Source organism: Stenella coeruleoalba (genome assembly GCF_951394435.1).
Source record: "Stenella coeruleoalba genome assembly, chromosome: 10".
Lineage (NCBI taxonomy): Eukaryota > Metazoa > Chordata > Mammalia > Artiodactyla > Delphinidae > Stenella > Stenella coeruleoalba.
This window is the reverse complement of record NC_137156.1, coordinates 56,056,633-56,073,396: the sequence shown is the minus strand read 5'-3', so window position 1 is coordinate 56,073,396 and position 16,764 is coordinate 56,056,633. Positions and strand designations below refer to the sequence as shown.

The following is a 16,764-nucleotide window of genomic DNA, read 5'->3' as shown; positions in this document are numbered from 1 at the left end:
TAAGCACAATTCTTCCCTTTGTATCCTTCTCAGGCTGCTAATCTATAATCAAAACCACAAACTTCTGGTTCTCACTACTCATCATTCCAGATGCCTGGAATTTACCTCTTTAAGCAGCAAAATAATAAAATCCAACCAAGGGTCCATCAATAGATAAATGGATAAACAAAGTATAATATATACATACAATGGTACATCATTCAGCTATAAAAGAAGGAATTAAGTTATTTACAAGGAAAAAAAAAGAGGAATGAAGTTCTGACACATGCTACAACACGGATGAATCTTGAAGACATTATGCTAAGTGAAAAAAACCAGACACAAAAAGGACAAATATTGTAAAATTCCAGTTATATGAAGTATCTAGAATTAGACAAATTCATAGGGACATAAAGTAGATTAGAGGTTACCAGGGGCTAAAAGAGGGGGCAATGGAGTTACTACTTAATGGTTACAGAATTTCTGTCTGGGGTGATGAAAGATTTTTGAAATAGACAGTGGTGCTGGTTATAAAACACTGTTAATGTAATTAATGCCAATGAGTTGTAGACTTAAAAATGGTTAAAATGGCAAATTTTCTTATATATATTTTAACCACAAATTAAAAGTGAATCATGTAAAAACCATTGAATGGTATGCTTCAAATGAGTGAACTATATGTTATGTGAATTATATCTCAATAAAGTTATTTAAGAAAATGAAATCCAAGTTCTAGCAGCTACAAATGTTAAACAGCCATAGTTTCTTTTTCTTCCTTATTATTACAAGTAGGTTTGCACACCAAATATGTATACACGTAAATTCTGCTCAATGTAAAAGTCTCCAAACATTCCACTTACTAGACCCTAACTCCTATAAAAGACGATCGCTTTCTATGCCTGTCATTGATTCTTTAGATTCAAGAGAGTTGTGTGTTATGAGTATGAATTTTCTTTGGGTCCTGAATCTCAAAAGAGATCACAGAATTTTAGAACTGCAAGGGCTTTCAAATCATCAGCTTCAAAAATAAGCAACGTTCTGATGACTTCCATTTGAAGAGATGTGCAGAAAACATGTTTTCTTCATAATTTCAGCTCTACAACAAGGAAAGGAGGAATATTCCAGGCTTCAGTGAGGCCATAGTAAGACTGCTTGCAAACCCTCCAAGAAGCTTCTACTTCTCATAGGAACACTCTTCATAACACTCACCAAACTGACCGTGGTAAGGCGGCATAACTGGCTTTCATCCATCCCTATCTTTCTCCTTTTGCGAGGCTAGCTGCCTAAGGGTCTCCATTTGATACACTCTGTGCTTTCGGGTAATTTTCACTGAAAGTCAACTCTCCAACTGCATTTCCCCCCAGACCTGTGGGACAATCAAAGTCAAACAAGCGAGAAAGGTAAGCATCCAGATTGGCCTTCTGATACCCTAGAGAACCTGCTGCTGACCTCCTCCTCCAACACCTGCTCTTATGACATCTTCACAGAGTTGTGACACACATGCTCACCCAGCAAAGCAGCAACATGCCTATTACAGACACGGCGGGAGTTCTAGATCCATCCACATTCCTGCCTTCATGGAGCAATCTTCAAACATTTCAACATCTTTTAAAAATGCCAACAGGTTTTACAAGATAAGAAGAATTCTGGAGATGGATGGTGATGATGGTTGCACAACAATGTGACTGTACTTAAGTCCACAGAACTGTACACTTAAACATGGCTAAAGTGGTAAATTTTATGAGTATTTTACAACAATTTTTAAAGTGCACTCGGTTCCACATTTTAGCATGCAAATTATCCAGTTTGCAGAACATATTCATGCCTTTTGTTTCTTTTGCTCTTCATTCCCTCTAGTTGCCTCATTTGGGGCCAACTGAGAAGCATGGATACTTTAGCAGACGGTAAGCAGGAGGAAAAAGAGGCTAGTTTTCTTTATTTATGGTATACCCTGTCTACCTCAAAAAACAATTTGAAGTGAGGAAAAGACAAATTAAACTCTTAGATTTAACTTAAAAAAAAAGAAAGATTAAGCTATTTGTCCTTTTTAATTGTTATGGGGGTTCTGTTAGCTTTTATTCCTAATTGTGTGTGTGTGTGTGTGTGTGTGTGTGTATTTAAATACAGATTTATAAGCTCAACCTCATAGATTCAGATTTAGCAAGTATGGGGTAACACCTGGGAATCTGTACATTGAAAAAGCAACCTGGGGGATTCAGATGATCAACCACGTTTTAGAACACCTATCTTAATAAATATATTTTTTGTAAAAGAAGAATATTTTACTTCTATTCTTACTTTCTATTTCAACTTATTAATAAGCAACAAAATAGCCTACTGGAAGCCTAACACTATGGTAAAGTTTACATGCACTATTTACTTTAATTGTCACAGCAGCCCTATAATACAGGAGGCCCATAGTATTCCCATTTTACAGATGAGGCAAATGAAGTCCAGAGTAGTTACTTAACAAGATTACTCAACCAGCAACTAGTACAGCCAGAATTCAAAGCCACGCTTATAACTCTCCAAAAGTCCAGCTCTTCTGGAAGTAGTATGATACAGAAAAATAAACAATGGCTTTAAAAGCTGAATGTGAGTCCCAGTTCTGATACCTTCCAGACATTAATCTCTCAGCTTCATCTGTTTCCTCATCTGTAAATAAGGCTAATAACAATGCCTATCCTACCTAACTCATAAGGTTATTGTGAGAATCAAGATGTGAAAGTGCTTTTAAAATCATGAAAAGCTACAGAAAAACAAAATACTAATGGAGGAGATGGAGAAGACTGAAAACAGCCCAGCACAGTGAGACTATGTTTTTGAATCCAAGCTCAGCTATTTCTTAGCTGTGTGACCTTAGGGAAGTTACTTATCTTTTCTATGCAATGATTTCTTCATCTGTAAAATGGAGAATATAATAGAACCCATTTCACAATTTTGTGGAGAGTAAATAAACTAATTCATTTAAAATGCTTAAATAGTATTTGTCACATAGTAAGCACTCCAGTGTTGGATGCTAGAATGCTACCCAGTTTTGTAAATGAAGCATCACATCCAAAAAAAGAGTTCAGGCACCCAGTGACGGTACAGAAAGAGCCTAAAACATACTGGCATTTTCCCCCCTTACAGAAATCTGGGTATGTAAATCCCTCCAATTTTGGAAGCAAACATTTTGAGTAGTTTCAATTTTCAACTAAAACTACGTGGCTTCCAAAATACTTCATTCGGGTAAATACTTAAGACCATTGTAAAGTGTCATCCACTACTTCATTTTAAAATATCTTTTACCTTTTTATCTAAAAATATCTCAGATTTTTTAAAAGTAATTTTGTTGAAGTATTATCACAGTTTTGTCATCAGTTTTTAGATAACTTTCCTCTGCTTCAAATATCCTCCTACAAAATTTGACTTCTAATTCAAAAGCTGAGTAGCTTATAAAAGGAAAAACGTAACAGTGAGCTGGATCCAAAAAAAGACTGTGTAATATGTCAAAAGGAAACAGCACTAGTCCTAAATGAGTTATTTACTAAGAATAACAAAGAGGAAGTGATGAGGGAATAATTCTCACCCAAAGAATACAATTTTAAAATGCTCTAAGCAATTCTTGTACCAGGTTAGTATATGGTCAGGTCTGCAGCTGCAGATAAGAGGCTGAAACAAAGTTGGTTCCTCACTAAGAAATCACAGCTGGGAGTTATCTTAAATTTTCAATATGCAACAGGAAATGCTGCCAGAGATTCGATAGGTGACACCCCTTTCCTTTTTTCTGAGTTGTCAACAAACCAAAACAAAAATGCTCCAGAAGCTCTATTACTAGCTAAAAGTTAGACATAAAAATTCCACTGCAATTATTCAAAAAACAGCTAAGACACTGAATCTGAGCAGACACCAAATAAGGATTATTTCTGTTAACACTTATACAGTGCTTCCTGGAATATATTAACTGTAGAGCCCAATGAGCATTTTTGTAATATAGTTATCATATCTTCAACATTCTAATTACCTTAAGTTTCAATAATGAAGATTAATTATAAATTTCAAAACATCAGGACAAATACCTGGAAGTCAACTAATCCACAAAAATAAAATGAAAAATTAATTTTAAATGAGTTAAATAAATATTCAAGTAAAGAGACAGTAACTGTATTTTACTCTAATACAGTATTTTAGAGGGCATATTTAACATCTTATTTATAGTAAACATTCTGAAACTAGCTTAATGAATGAATGTCTGTATATATCTCCAACCCTCCACCCAGAATTTTTATAGCATTCTCATCTGTACAACTCAGTGTTGAGAGGGGTCTTCCAGACATACCTCTCTGGCAATGCTACTCAAAGCTTCATCTTCTGCAGAAAATCGGTCTTTCACAGGTGTCCTTTTCCTTCCAGAACCAGGAGTCCCCATCTTGTCTTCTTAATAGTCTTTTAACTGCGAAAAGTGACTTCACTGTTTTCAGCCTTGAAATAAAAAGAAACAATAATTTAGGATGCTTCTCTTTATGCACTTTTAATGCTCATTTCCACTTTTAACAAAGAGAAATAATATTTATATATTTATGTATAAATTAAAGAAATTAGTCACCAAACACTTTGTCCTCCACTATCAATTTATTTCAATAAATTTTAGAATATTTAAATTTATACTAATTACTAAACCTCCTAACTCTTTTTACCATGCTAAACACAGAATGTATAACCATATTAGCCTCAGAAAACTGCAGAGAGCAGTAATTCTACTTAACAGGTTAAAGTTACTACAGCTATTTCTAAAATCTATTTCCATTTGAAAGTCAAAAACATTTCAGAAAAGTCATTCAGCCTAAAACTTTGAGAGCACATATTCAAGAAATTTTAATATAGAGCCTTAAAGCTACAAGGGTAAGTTGGCTTTTAATGTAATTCAAGAAACAATTCCACTTAAACCATTACCACATCAAAAAAAAAACACAATAAAAAACAAATGAAGGTTTATTACTCTGCAATTAGCAATAACCAACACCCTCTATGCAACAAATTCTGAGTGCCTGCTATTGCCAGGTAGGTACTATGGGAGGTGCCAAAGATACTCTGATGAACAAAACAGTGATGACACAGGCCAACAACTAAGAATATATCTATGGGTCTATTTTTATTGTTATTATTATAAGATAGATGTATTTTTACAAAAGAGAGAAGAAAAATTCATCTGCCAGGATTAAATAACAAGGATGATAAAGACCATCTAAGCTTTCTAACACATGGTATATGAAATTAAAAATACTCCTGAGAGGGGCTTCCCTGGTGGCACAGTGGTTGAGAATCTGCCTGCCGATGCGGGGGACACGGGTTTGTGCCCCGGTCTGGGAAGATCCCACATGCTGCGGAGCGGCTGGGCCCGTGAGCCATGGCTGCTGAGCCTGCGCGTCCAGAGCCTGTGCTCCGCAACGGGAGAGGCCACAACAGTGAGAGGCCCGCGTACCGCAAAAAAAAAAAAAAAAAAAAAACTCCTGAGAATGCATCCCAATTTATACGACCTCCTTCTCATTTAGTGAAATATCCATTAACTTAATTTTTTTCCCTAGTTTTATCAAAATAGACTGGCGAAATTTCATTATACAGTGAGTCACAAAGAAAATCTCAAGTAAGTTTATCCTAATAGTATGAACTATATGAAAAGTACAAGTGACTTTAATGTATTGTAATTTACTTGTTTCAAGCAAAATAAAACAGAACCACTTCATTCTTCCAAAAAAGTTCTCTCCAATGAAAATTCAGGCCATTCCCATCTTAGCTGACACCATTTTTATTCCCACATAGCTGACTTGTATATCTGTCAATCAGAATGAAGACTGAAGACAGTTTATTATTCTGCCATAGAAAATATATCTGATACAAGAAAAGGATTCATTTAAGTGGAAATGGAAGAAAAAAAAGAATGTATATGTGAAAGCAGCAGCGGATAACTTCCAGTCAGAAATCAAGACAATTTCTGGAAAGCACAGAGGAGTTTTTTCAGAAGTCTCCCATCATCCTCATCGTCAGCATCATTTTAAAAATCTTTCACTTATTTAATAGTAATGCTCTACAAATATTAGTCATCCACTGAGAAAAATGCAGCATGCAACACAAAGTTCCTTTTGAGACTGGAGTGACAATTTAGCTGATGTGCTGTGATATCATCCAGTATTTGTCCTTCAGCCAACTTTCCAAGGACTCACTAAAAGACATTTCACAGAAGCAGGCATTTCACAAAAACAGCCATTTTCTAATTCCAGACACACAAAAATAATTACAGAAGAAAGATTTGGCTGGAAGTGTAGCAAAAGCTTAATAGCAGTTTTGTTACGAGGACGAGATTATGGACGCATTTTTTTCTTCTTGATTCTTTAAAATTTCAATAGCATTTTAAAGAAAAAGGAAAAAAGAGATGCATTTAAAAATAAAAACATTCATATCAAAGAATAAACTGGCCCCAAAGTGGATCACACCCAAATTAGGCTCAATATACTACACAGCTGAGACATGCAATCTGAAGCCACTGCTGGTGGTGCTCTTTTGAATGTAGGATTTCTTTCTCCTCTTTCCCTGTAATCCAATTTCCATCTTTCTCAACCAACACTGTCTTAGACCTTAGAGCTGCCAGGATATTCCTAGCACGCAGATTTATATAAAGAATTATCTTTTCTTAAAAACGCCTAAAAAACAAAACTGTTTCAACAAGCTCCAGGCTAACCCACCCAGAGAGAAAGATAACAGTGAAAGGGACAGAGGCACAGGCTAATGAGCAGGAAATGGGAACTTCCCTGTCTTCCTTATCCTTCGTGTCCTACCTACAAGGGTACCCAGGTGTTTACGTGCATGACTGGCCAGGTCCTGTCACCTTTTTCATTTGCACATGAGGCAGATCGACCATTACCTATTTCAAAAAACAATCTAGTGCTTTTGAAAAAAATTATATTATTTGTATTCTGTAAGCAGACACACTTACTAATACCAGAAAAATCTGGTTTTCAGCTCCTATGCAACTATCTTCTAACAACTCCAGAACATTCTACACCAGCGATGGAGGAAACCTTAAAAGAAATAAGATTTCTGGCACAGTCGATAGAAAACTACTTTTCAACAAAATACCAAAATTAAAGGTACAGACTCAAAGGTGACCTCGAATAAATTAGTTCCGGTTTCTGATTCTAAAGGACTTTCAGTAAGTTTCTATTCCAAGGAGGTTTTCTCAAGAACACTTTTCATCGGGAGCCATGTTAATTTCTCCCAGCTTTTCCTTAGTGCTATCAACTAAACCAAGAGCTAAACCTTTACATTCACTGACAAGAACAAAACTGACTGGTTTTTGTTAAGTCCTTTACCCAACATCAAGCTGATTTTCTCCAGATGGTTTTGTCATTAAGTATTTGTCTACCTAAAGGAAAGAAAGGATGTTGTGGAATATAAACCTTCTAAAACAGGTATATCAATTAGGCTTTCTCTTCTCCAATAAGCTTCTCATGTAATACATTTCTGAAAAATAGGCATTTTGCCACATTAAGTGGCATTTCAATCATGATATTGTTCACTCTCGTGAGAACAGAATATCAGTGTGCCATACTCTAAACATAGCACACTTAGATAGTTCTGTCTGGATCCTGATGGCTGCGGTTGCCTTATATCTAAATATTTCATCATAGAGAATTCAAAATATTGGCATAAGTCTTCGCGTCAGCATTGGTATTACAGTTGACCCTAGTTTGTACAATAAGACATTTGTTAGTTATTCATAAGCAAATCCAAGGATCCAGAATAGCACCTGAACTAAAGAATTAGTGTGATTGTAGCTGTTGCCGTTGGACAAGATTTAAAGTGAGAGGATCTGAGTTCAATTGGTTGTATGACCAACTGCTGCTTTGTCCTTCCCACTGCCTATGCCTTGCTTTCTTCATCCAGAGAGCAGAAATAACAACTGTCCCAACTACCTAACACGGCTAATGTGAGGCTCAAATGAGTTAAGATAAATGCAAGCACTTAAAAGACCACAAAGCACTCCAGAAATGTTCAAAGGGTCTTGAATTAACTAGCTCTTTCACATATTTAGCTTATGAAGCTGACAAAAGGGCCATCCTAGCCTTTCTTTAAAATTTCATATTTTTAACTAAATAAAAGTATCCTCAAGTTATTTATTCCAGCATGCATCATGTGATATCATTGGCCATACTAAGAATTCTTGGTGAAGCATGGAACAATATGGAAAAAATAAAAACACTTTTAACTATAATCATTATACTGTAGCACATTTACATAATAAAAACAAAAATAAGAAGAAAGTTTTAAGGTACTCTGTGGTATTCATAGTCTTTTCTGGAAAATCCAAATGAATACACAAGTTTTGCTAGTATGGCCTCATAATGCTCTTAGTTAGTGTTAGTCCTCTTATTAGAATACAATTGACTTAGAAGGAAAGACAGAGGTCATTAAATGGTACACTTAAGATCCGTGCACATCATTCTATATAAATTCCACCTCAAAAGAAAAAGTCCTCTAAACAAATACTGAACTCTAGTCAATGATGCACATGTTGAAATATTTAGGGTTGAAGTGTACTTATAACTGCTACTTATTTTGAAATGCATACAAAAACAAAAAAAGATAGAATAATGGATAGATAGAAGAATGGATAAAGGAATATATAGGTGACAAAGTATAATAAAATATTAATAGTAGAATCTAGGTGGTAGGTACGTGAGTGTTCACAGACCTCTGTCAACCTTTTTTTTTTTTTTTTGGCCATGCTGTGAGGCTTGCAAGATCTTAGTTCCCGGACCAGGATCGAACCTGGACCCCTGCAGTAAAAGTGCAGATTCCTAACCCACTGGACGGCAAGGGAGTTCCCTTAACTTCTTTGTATGTTTGAAATTTTCTATAATAAAGTATTAGGAAAAAAGTAACCGGTGAGAGCTTCCCTGGTGGTGCAGTGGTTATGAATCTGCCTGCCAATGCAGGGGACACGGAATCAAGCCTGGGTCCAGGAAGATCCTACATGCCACAGAGCAACTAAGCCCGTGTGCCACAACTACTGAGCCTGCACTCTAGAGAGCCCGCGAGCCACAACAACTGAGCCTGCATGCTGCAACTACTGAAGCCCGCGCGCCTGGAGCCCGTGCTCCACAACAAGAGAAGCCATCGCAATGAGACGCCCGCACACCGCAACTGGAGAAAGCCTGCGCACAGCAACGAAAGCCCAACACAGCCAAAAGTAAAAACAAATAAATAAATAAATTTATATTAAAAAAATGTAACCGGTGAGAAAGGTAGATGACTAAATGAACAATAGGCCTGGGAACTGGGAATTGCAATTAAAAAATCTTGATTTGAAACAAAAATGGAAGGCAGAGGTAACCAGAGGATAGAAGAATACAAATAGCTATGTATACCTTAGAAAGATTAGGAAAAGGAGAGAACAGGAATTCCTGGACTGAAAGAAGAAAATGGAGGAGGGGGAAGGGCAAAGGGTTGGGTGGGGAGAAAGGAAAAAAGGAAAAAGAAAGGAAGGAAGGGAGGGAGGAAAAGGGAGGTAGGGATTATAATTAAAAATACCAATTCTGCAAATATCTAGATGAGACCATTACACAAAATGAATAAATCATTACCAGGACCTACAAAATCGACCAAAAAAAAAACCGTCTAGAACTTGAGGCAAAGTAAAAAAAAATATATATATATATATGAGGCAAAAAATACATGAGTCAACACTGGACGGCCTGGCAGAACAAGGAAAGGTAGATGCTAAGCACAAACTAAATCTCAGGAAAGTATCAAAACCTATAATGGTTAATTTAAACTCATCTTTTATAAAATATAATGCCTGTAAAGGGTCGAAGCGAACTCGTATAATCATATCTCCTACTTCCACATTCAGAAGTCCTAAGAATTACCAAAAATGTTTTTTAAAGTTTCATATTTTGAATACATAGTATTCTCATATACACAACACAACTGACAATCTTTCCAATTCTTCTTTTCATAAGATGACATGCCAGTGATGCACTTCCTTCCTTGCCAACAATGTTATTCAATAAATGAACTCTAATGGGCTGTATGTTCAACATGATTTATAATACTACTTCATCAACTGTGCAGAACCTAAATTAGGAAGATGTCTCTTACCAACAACTGCATTCTCAGTTTGCCCTACGAAGTAAACCATGTTCTAGTACCACTCACATGGCCTCCTTTCCCTACGCCTTTTAAAGTATCTCAGAAATACACGGTCGTATGTTCAGAGAATGAAAGGAAGGGAGAGAGAAAATTACATACTGTTGAAGACAGGTCACACTTAAAAGTGTGAAATAAAGCAGAAAACAAGAAAACAGCAGAAGTACTAGGGTTAACAGAAGCTCAGGTGACGAAAACAAAGATAAAACCAAAAACGAGGGAGAAATATGAAAGCATGCAATAAGGATATGATTTTTAATGTAATTAATATGGAGATTGTAAAATTAGGAAATTTTAATAAAATAAATCATATACCTTTAATTTTTCCCTTTTCAACAAATATCTACTGAGAATTTGCAAGGTACTATGTACATACTAATCACTGCCTTATAAGTAGGCAAAAGACTACAGTGGGAAAATTAAAATGGTAAAGAGGTCAGAGAATGTACTTATACTATTTCTGCATATCCTTTCTTAATAGTGTTCTCTGAAGCACAAAAGTTTTTACTTTGAGGAAGTCAAGTCACCTAATTTTTTTTTCTTTTGTTGTAAGGCCTTGGTGGTGCATAGCTAAGAAAGCACTGCCTACCCCAAGGTGACAAAAATTTACTCCTGTGTTTTCTTCTAAGAGTTTTACAGTTTTAGGTTTTATATGATCCATTCTGAGTTAGCTTTTTATATGCTGTGATGCAGGGATCCAACTTCATTCTTTTGCATGTGGATATCTACTTTTCCAAGTACCATTTGTTAAAAAGGCAATTTTTTTCTCTCATTGAATTGTCTTGGCACCCTTGTTAAAAATCAACTGACTATAAAAGTAAGGGTTTATTTCTAGACCCTCAATTCCATTCCATTGATTGATATGTATATCTTTATGTCAGCATTACACTGTCTGGATTATTGTAGCTTTACAGTAAGTTTTAAAATTAGGAAGAATGAGTCCTCCAACTTTGTTGTCCTTCTTTAAGATTGTATTGCCTATTCTGGGTCCCTTATCTTTCCATACAAATTTTAAGATGGGCATGACTATTTCTGCACCAAAAACTGGTGCAGGGAAAAAAAAGGGGGTGGGGCAGCATGGACTTTGATAGGGATTATATTGAATCATAGATCAACTTGGGGAGTACTGCCATCTTAACAACATTAAGATTCCAAACCATGAACATGGGGTATCTTGCCATTTATTTAGATCTTCTTTAATTTCTTTCTACAATGTTTTGTGATTTTCAATGAACAAGTCTTGAACTTCTCTTATTAAATTTCTTCTCACATCACAAAGGTCGTTTTAAAGATCAAATGGATATAAACGTTTCTATAAGCTGTAAAATGCTTCAGAAACATAAGGTATAACTGACACCAAAAAAAAAAAAAAAAAAAAACCCCACAAAAGATCTGAAATCAAAATAGCAAAAGAGGTGGCAAAGCAAAACTCAGAAGTAAATCCTCTGGCTAAAGTTAATTTTAGTTGAGCCACAGGTGGGTGGGTAGGTGGGTGGGAAACTGTACATTTTCAAACACAAATCTAATCCAACATCAGACCTACATACTTTGTGGGAAGGCACTTTTCACTATTTCCAATTAACTAGATATGTAGCAACATCTCTTACTGAACTGTACAAGGGTGTGTTTTCTTTCTGAGGTATGTGGAATTATTACTGAAATACTTCTTCCATGAAAAGGAATGAAAATCAGAATATGATAGAAGCATGTAACTAACCTCTGCCACTAATAATAAAATAGAAGGGACCAGAATTAAATCCCAAAGGGGGAAAAAGAATTAGCCTTAGAACTTAGGTTCTCCTTCTGATTGGGAATGAATTCTACTGACGATACTCATAATAACTCTATTCTAATAGTAACAAAAATAAAACTTAGAACATAATACAACAAAAGAAAAAAATTACATGAATAAAGACAATCATTTGAATTTCTTTTTAATCTACGGTAAAACAAAACACTAAGCTGAAAATGACCCAAACTGACAACAGCTTTAAGTCAAGGCCAGTCAACATGATGCAATAAACTATGGCATTAGAAAACTCACGGGAAGCAAGCAAAGACAGGGACAAGTTTGATATCATGCCTATAAGGTACAGAAAGATGACAAAATGGCATGTAAAGTTTGATTGAAAATATGTAAAATTTTGTACATATGAATAATAAATGGCAAAGGCAATCATGTAAAAAAGAAAAAAAAAGAATTTTCTTTTTTCTTAAGCTTTATATACTGTTGACAATCACCTTACCAAAAACTGATTTAAGCTAAAAGCTACAATTCTGTGGCTATTTCATAGTATGAAAACTTGTAAGGATAACCAACTTTGACACTATATTTATAAGCTTTTAAGGGGGAAAGATTCATTTAGCCTCTCAGACCAACTGCAAAGTATGACTATAAAAATTTATGTTGGTCATCTCTGGTAAAACCATAATTCTCTAACACATTTCACATCAACCAATACACTTATGGACATAATCAAATTCTAAGTAAATGAAAAACACATTGCTAATTTTAAAAAGAATGAACACCATTATATTAACCTTAAAAATGTAATAAATTTAAAACTCTGACTCAAATCAACAGGTCAAAGTTAGAACAAAGAAGCAACCATTAATGTCCTCTAAAGTCTTGGGGAAAACATCAATGTTTAAGTCCACACGTTTTTATTATCAGAGCAAAATTCTCGAAAATTTTTGGGTTTCCCTGAAGACCTGTATGATTCCTTCCACCATGTAGCTCACCCACTAGGGAAACAAAATAATGCCCTGAAATGGTAGGCAAGATACTGATTAGGCTCATAAAAGGAAGAAGTCAACAAGATACAATGCGATATAAGTACAATGTTCATGAGGGAATGATTAGAGAGCAGAGCTGACAGCACAGCTGTGACAGTAGGTAATCCAAGTGCTACTCCAATCTAAAGACACACGCAATGAGGTCCACTCTAGACACATCACTTCTGCTCAGAAAAGACTCAATACCAACAGTTGGTGGCCCCTTTTTATAAAAATAAAGAGAAACTGACCCTCCCATACCTGTTCACCCACTACCCCCATCCCCCCAACACACACACACACACACACACACACACACTCTCTCTCTCTCTCTCACACACACACACACTCTCTCTCACACACACAGACACACACACACAGAAACACATACACACACACAGAAACAAAGAGAAAGAAATCATTAATAAAATAACTTCCCAGAAATTCAGGACATGAGTCACCAGATTCAAAGGGCCTACAGAATGTGTAACACAAGTCCTGAGTCCACAGGTATTTCATAGTGAATTATTATAGTTAATTTCAAACATGGGGGCAAGGATGATTTTACAAGCTTCCAGGGGTGGAAAAACCAGGTCACATATAAAGGATTAACAATTAGAATTTTCAGTCTTCTGGAAGCAAAAAGTAATTCTGGCAACAAGAAGACAATAGAGTGATGCCTTCAAATTCCTGAAAGAAAATTACAGACAACCTATGCCCAGCCACACTGTTCTATTCTCATACTTGATTATTAAAAACACGTCAGACACACAAGTTCTCAAAAATTTACCTCTTTTACACCCTTTGTTAATAAGTTACTAGAAGATACATCTCTAATAAAAGAGAAAATCAAAAGGGAGGAAATTTAGCGTACAGGAAATAAATCCAACACAGAAAAGGCAAAGGGAATTGATACCCAGCGAGGGTGAGACATCCCAGGAAGAAAGCTACAGATTGAAGCAATGAGATTCACGAGACATAGTAGAGGGCTGTCACCACCCAAATTCCCACAGCCTTTAAGACTTCTTTTTAATATGAGCTGATCTGGCCCAGGTTTGTATCTGAATTTACTTTGTCTTGACCCCATGTTGATGAAGTTCCCGCTGTCCTACCCCCAGGTGCCTAGATTGGCTGAGGCCTTATTTCACACCACGGACACATTTTGCTTTTACCTATTCTTAACGGCTAGAGCAGGAACTGCTTAGAAATAGCACTGTACTTCCCCAACCATATTTCTTCTAGATATTTAGTACCTTGTAAAAACTTCACCTCTGCCAGGTGCCCTGATTGTGATGAGTCTTATGGTTTCCCAAGACTCATAAGCCAACTTTCCCAAGGACTTACAGACAGGACTCAAGGAAGACTCTGTTCAGCTTATCTTCTCCTGTAAGCCTTCATTTAATAGTGGCAATATGGACCTTTCTGTTCATAGCTAGGTTTATACTTGCCATTCAGGTTTTCAAAACTGTCCAAAAAAAGATACTCCTTAGGAATACATACTATGGTAGAAACTGGCCTATTGTTCACCAAGGTCACTTCCCTTTTCTGCCCACAGCTATGCTACATTTCACAACCTTCCTTGCATTAAGTACAGCCATTTGACTGAATTCTGGCCAATGGAATGTGGACAAAAGTGACGTATGTATTAGTTCAGGCCCATCAAACTTCCCATGGAATCTACCACTCTCCCTCTCTGCCCTCAAATCTGCCAGCCAGACGCAGACAGCTCAGTGAAACTGTGAAAGTCTTTGAGCCCCAGGGAATGGCAGTCACTAGATGAAAGGGGCTCGAGTCCCTGGGTGACTCTGTGGAACCAATTACTCCTTTGCCAGTGCTTCCCAACTCACAGCAGAGATGTGAGTGAGAAATAAGCTTTAACATGTTAAACCACTGAAACTTGGGGGTTTGTTTGTTACAGTAGGTTAGCCTAACTTGACTAACAGACACAGAAAGGTGGTCAAACTATTCAGTTTCTCAAAATTAAACCATGTATTGATTAGGAATACATATTTGGAGGGAGGGATGGGACTGCAGGGCTAGGCAGGGAATGGTCCCAAAAGAGTGATTAACGTGTAAAATGGGATTATGACTACCTGGAGGGGGAAAAGGTGACATTTAAGGATATTTACAGGAAACTTCTAGGATACTGTAATGTTCAATTTCTTGGCCTAGGTAGTAAGACTGCAGCTGCTCATTTTATTATTCTTCCTGAAGCTGTATTTTTGCTTTCTATTTCTCTACAGGTATTTCACAAATAAACCACTAACTATTTTGCTCAAAATAAATTAGAAAGAGTAATAGACACTTGAAAAATCTGTTGGAGCATTTGGGAAAAATAAGGTGAATAGAAAACTAAGCTTAAAAAAAAAAAAAGGCCTTAACCCCCAGGGAAAAAAAGAAAGTTAAACAAGAAAGGAAACAATCATGATATAATTCTTGGCTTAAGTAGTAAATAATACATATTTAGTTATAATGAAAACACAGATTTAAAATTCCAAAACTGGAATGTTGCAGGGAGAGGAAGTAGGAGGAAACAATGAAGAAATACCACAAAATAACAATAAAAAACAACAGTTTTCCACCATTTGAAGATATTTTAAGTGCACATATATGTTTTTTACACAAAATGGGTTTATAAAATATGTGCTGTTTTGTAACCAGCTATGGCAGACAGACACTAAGGTGGCCACCCCACCATGACCCCCAACTCTTGCTGTTCACATCTTTGTGTAAACACCTCCCCAAGAATGTGGGCAGAACTTATGACTTGCTTCTACCAACAGAATATGACAAAGGTTATGAGATGTCATTCCCATGATTATGTCATATTACATAAGACTGTCTAGCCTGCAGACTTGCTCTGGGCTCTCCCTGATGGTCTGATGAAGTGGTGAGACTGGGAAACACCAGAGGATCAAGAACTTCAGGTTGCCCCTATAAGCTGAGAGCAGCTGGGATTTCCCTGGTGGCACAGTGGTTAAGAATCCGCCTGCCAATGCAGGGGACACGGGTTCGATCCCTGGTCTGGGAAGATCCCATATGCCATGGAGCAACTAAGCCTGTGCGCCACAACTACTAAGCCTGCGTTCTAGAGCCCTCATGCCACAACTACTGAGCCTGCATGCCCATGTGAGTCTGCACTGAGCCCATGTGCTGCAACTACTGAAGCCCGTGAGCCTAGAGCCCATGCTTCGCAACAAGAGAAGCCACCGCAATGAGAAGCCTGCGCACCACAACAAAGAGTAGCCCCCACTCACCACAACTAGAGAAAGCCCACGCACAGCAATGAAGATCCAACGCAGTCCCCTCCCCAGAAAAAAAAAAAATTAAAAAAGCTGAGAAAAGCCTTTAGGAGCTTGAAGATAGCCTCTAGATGATGAAGTAACTTCTAGTAAGCAAGAAGCCTCAGTCATAAAACCACAAGAAAATTAATTCTGCCAAAAATCTAAGTGAGCTTAGAAGCAAATTTTCCCCCAGTTGAGTTTTCAGGCGAGAATTCAGCCCAGCCAACATCTGATTGCAGCCTCACGAGACCCTAAGCAGAGGACTCAGTTCAACCTCACTCAGGCTCCTGCCCCAGAGAAACTGTAGGATAACAAATGAGTGTTGTTTTAAGTTGCTAAATTTGTGTATTTTGTTATACAACACAGAAAACAAATACAACTGCTTTTAAAACTGTGGATGAATGAATTCAGCAAAGTTGTAAGGATACAAAATCAACACAAAAAAAACCAGTTGCATTTCTATACACTAACAATGAACAAACCAAAAAGGAAATTAAGAAAACAATACCATTTACAATAAGAAAAAAGAACAAAATAA

The 16,764-nt window shown here is 36.7% G+C and overlaps 1 protein-coding gene across 9 annotated transcripts in view; it reads right to left on the bottom strand.

Annotated features, from left to right (window-relative positions):
- LRRFIP2 (LRR binding FLII interacting protein 2) overlaps positions 1-16,764 on the bottom strand; it is a 120,456-nt gene that overhangs the window by 95,101 nt on the left and 8,591 nt on the right. For all 9 annotated transcript variants that reach the window (XM_079933281.1, XM_079933273.1, XM_079933275.1 and 6 more), the window contains exon 2: positions 4,301-4,443. In XM_079933281.1, the coding sequence (XP_079789407.1) occupies positions 4,301-4,390 (90 nt within the window). In that variant the 5' untranslated portion in view covers positions 4,391-4,443. The remainder of the gene's footprint in view (positions 1-4,300; positions 4,444-16,764) is intronic.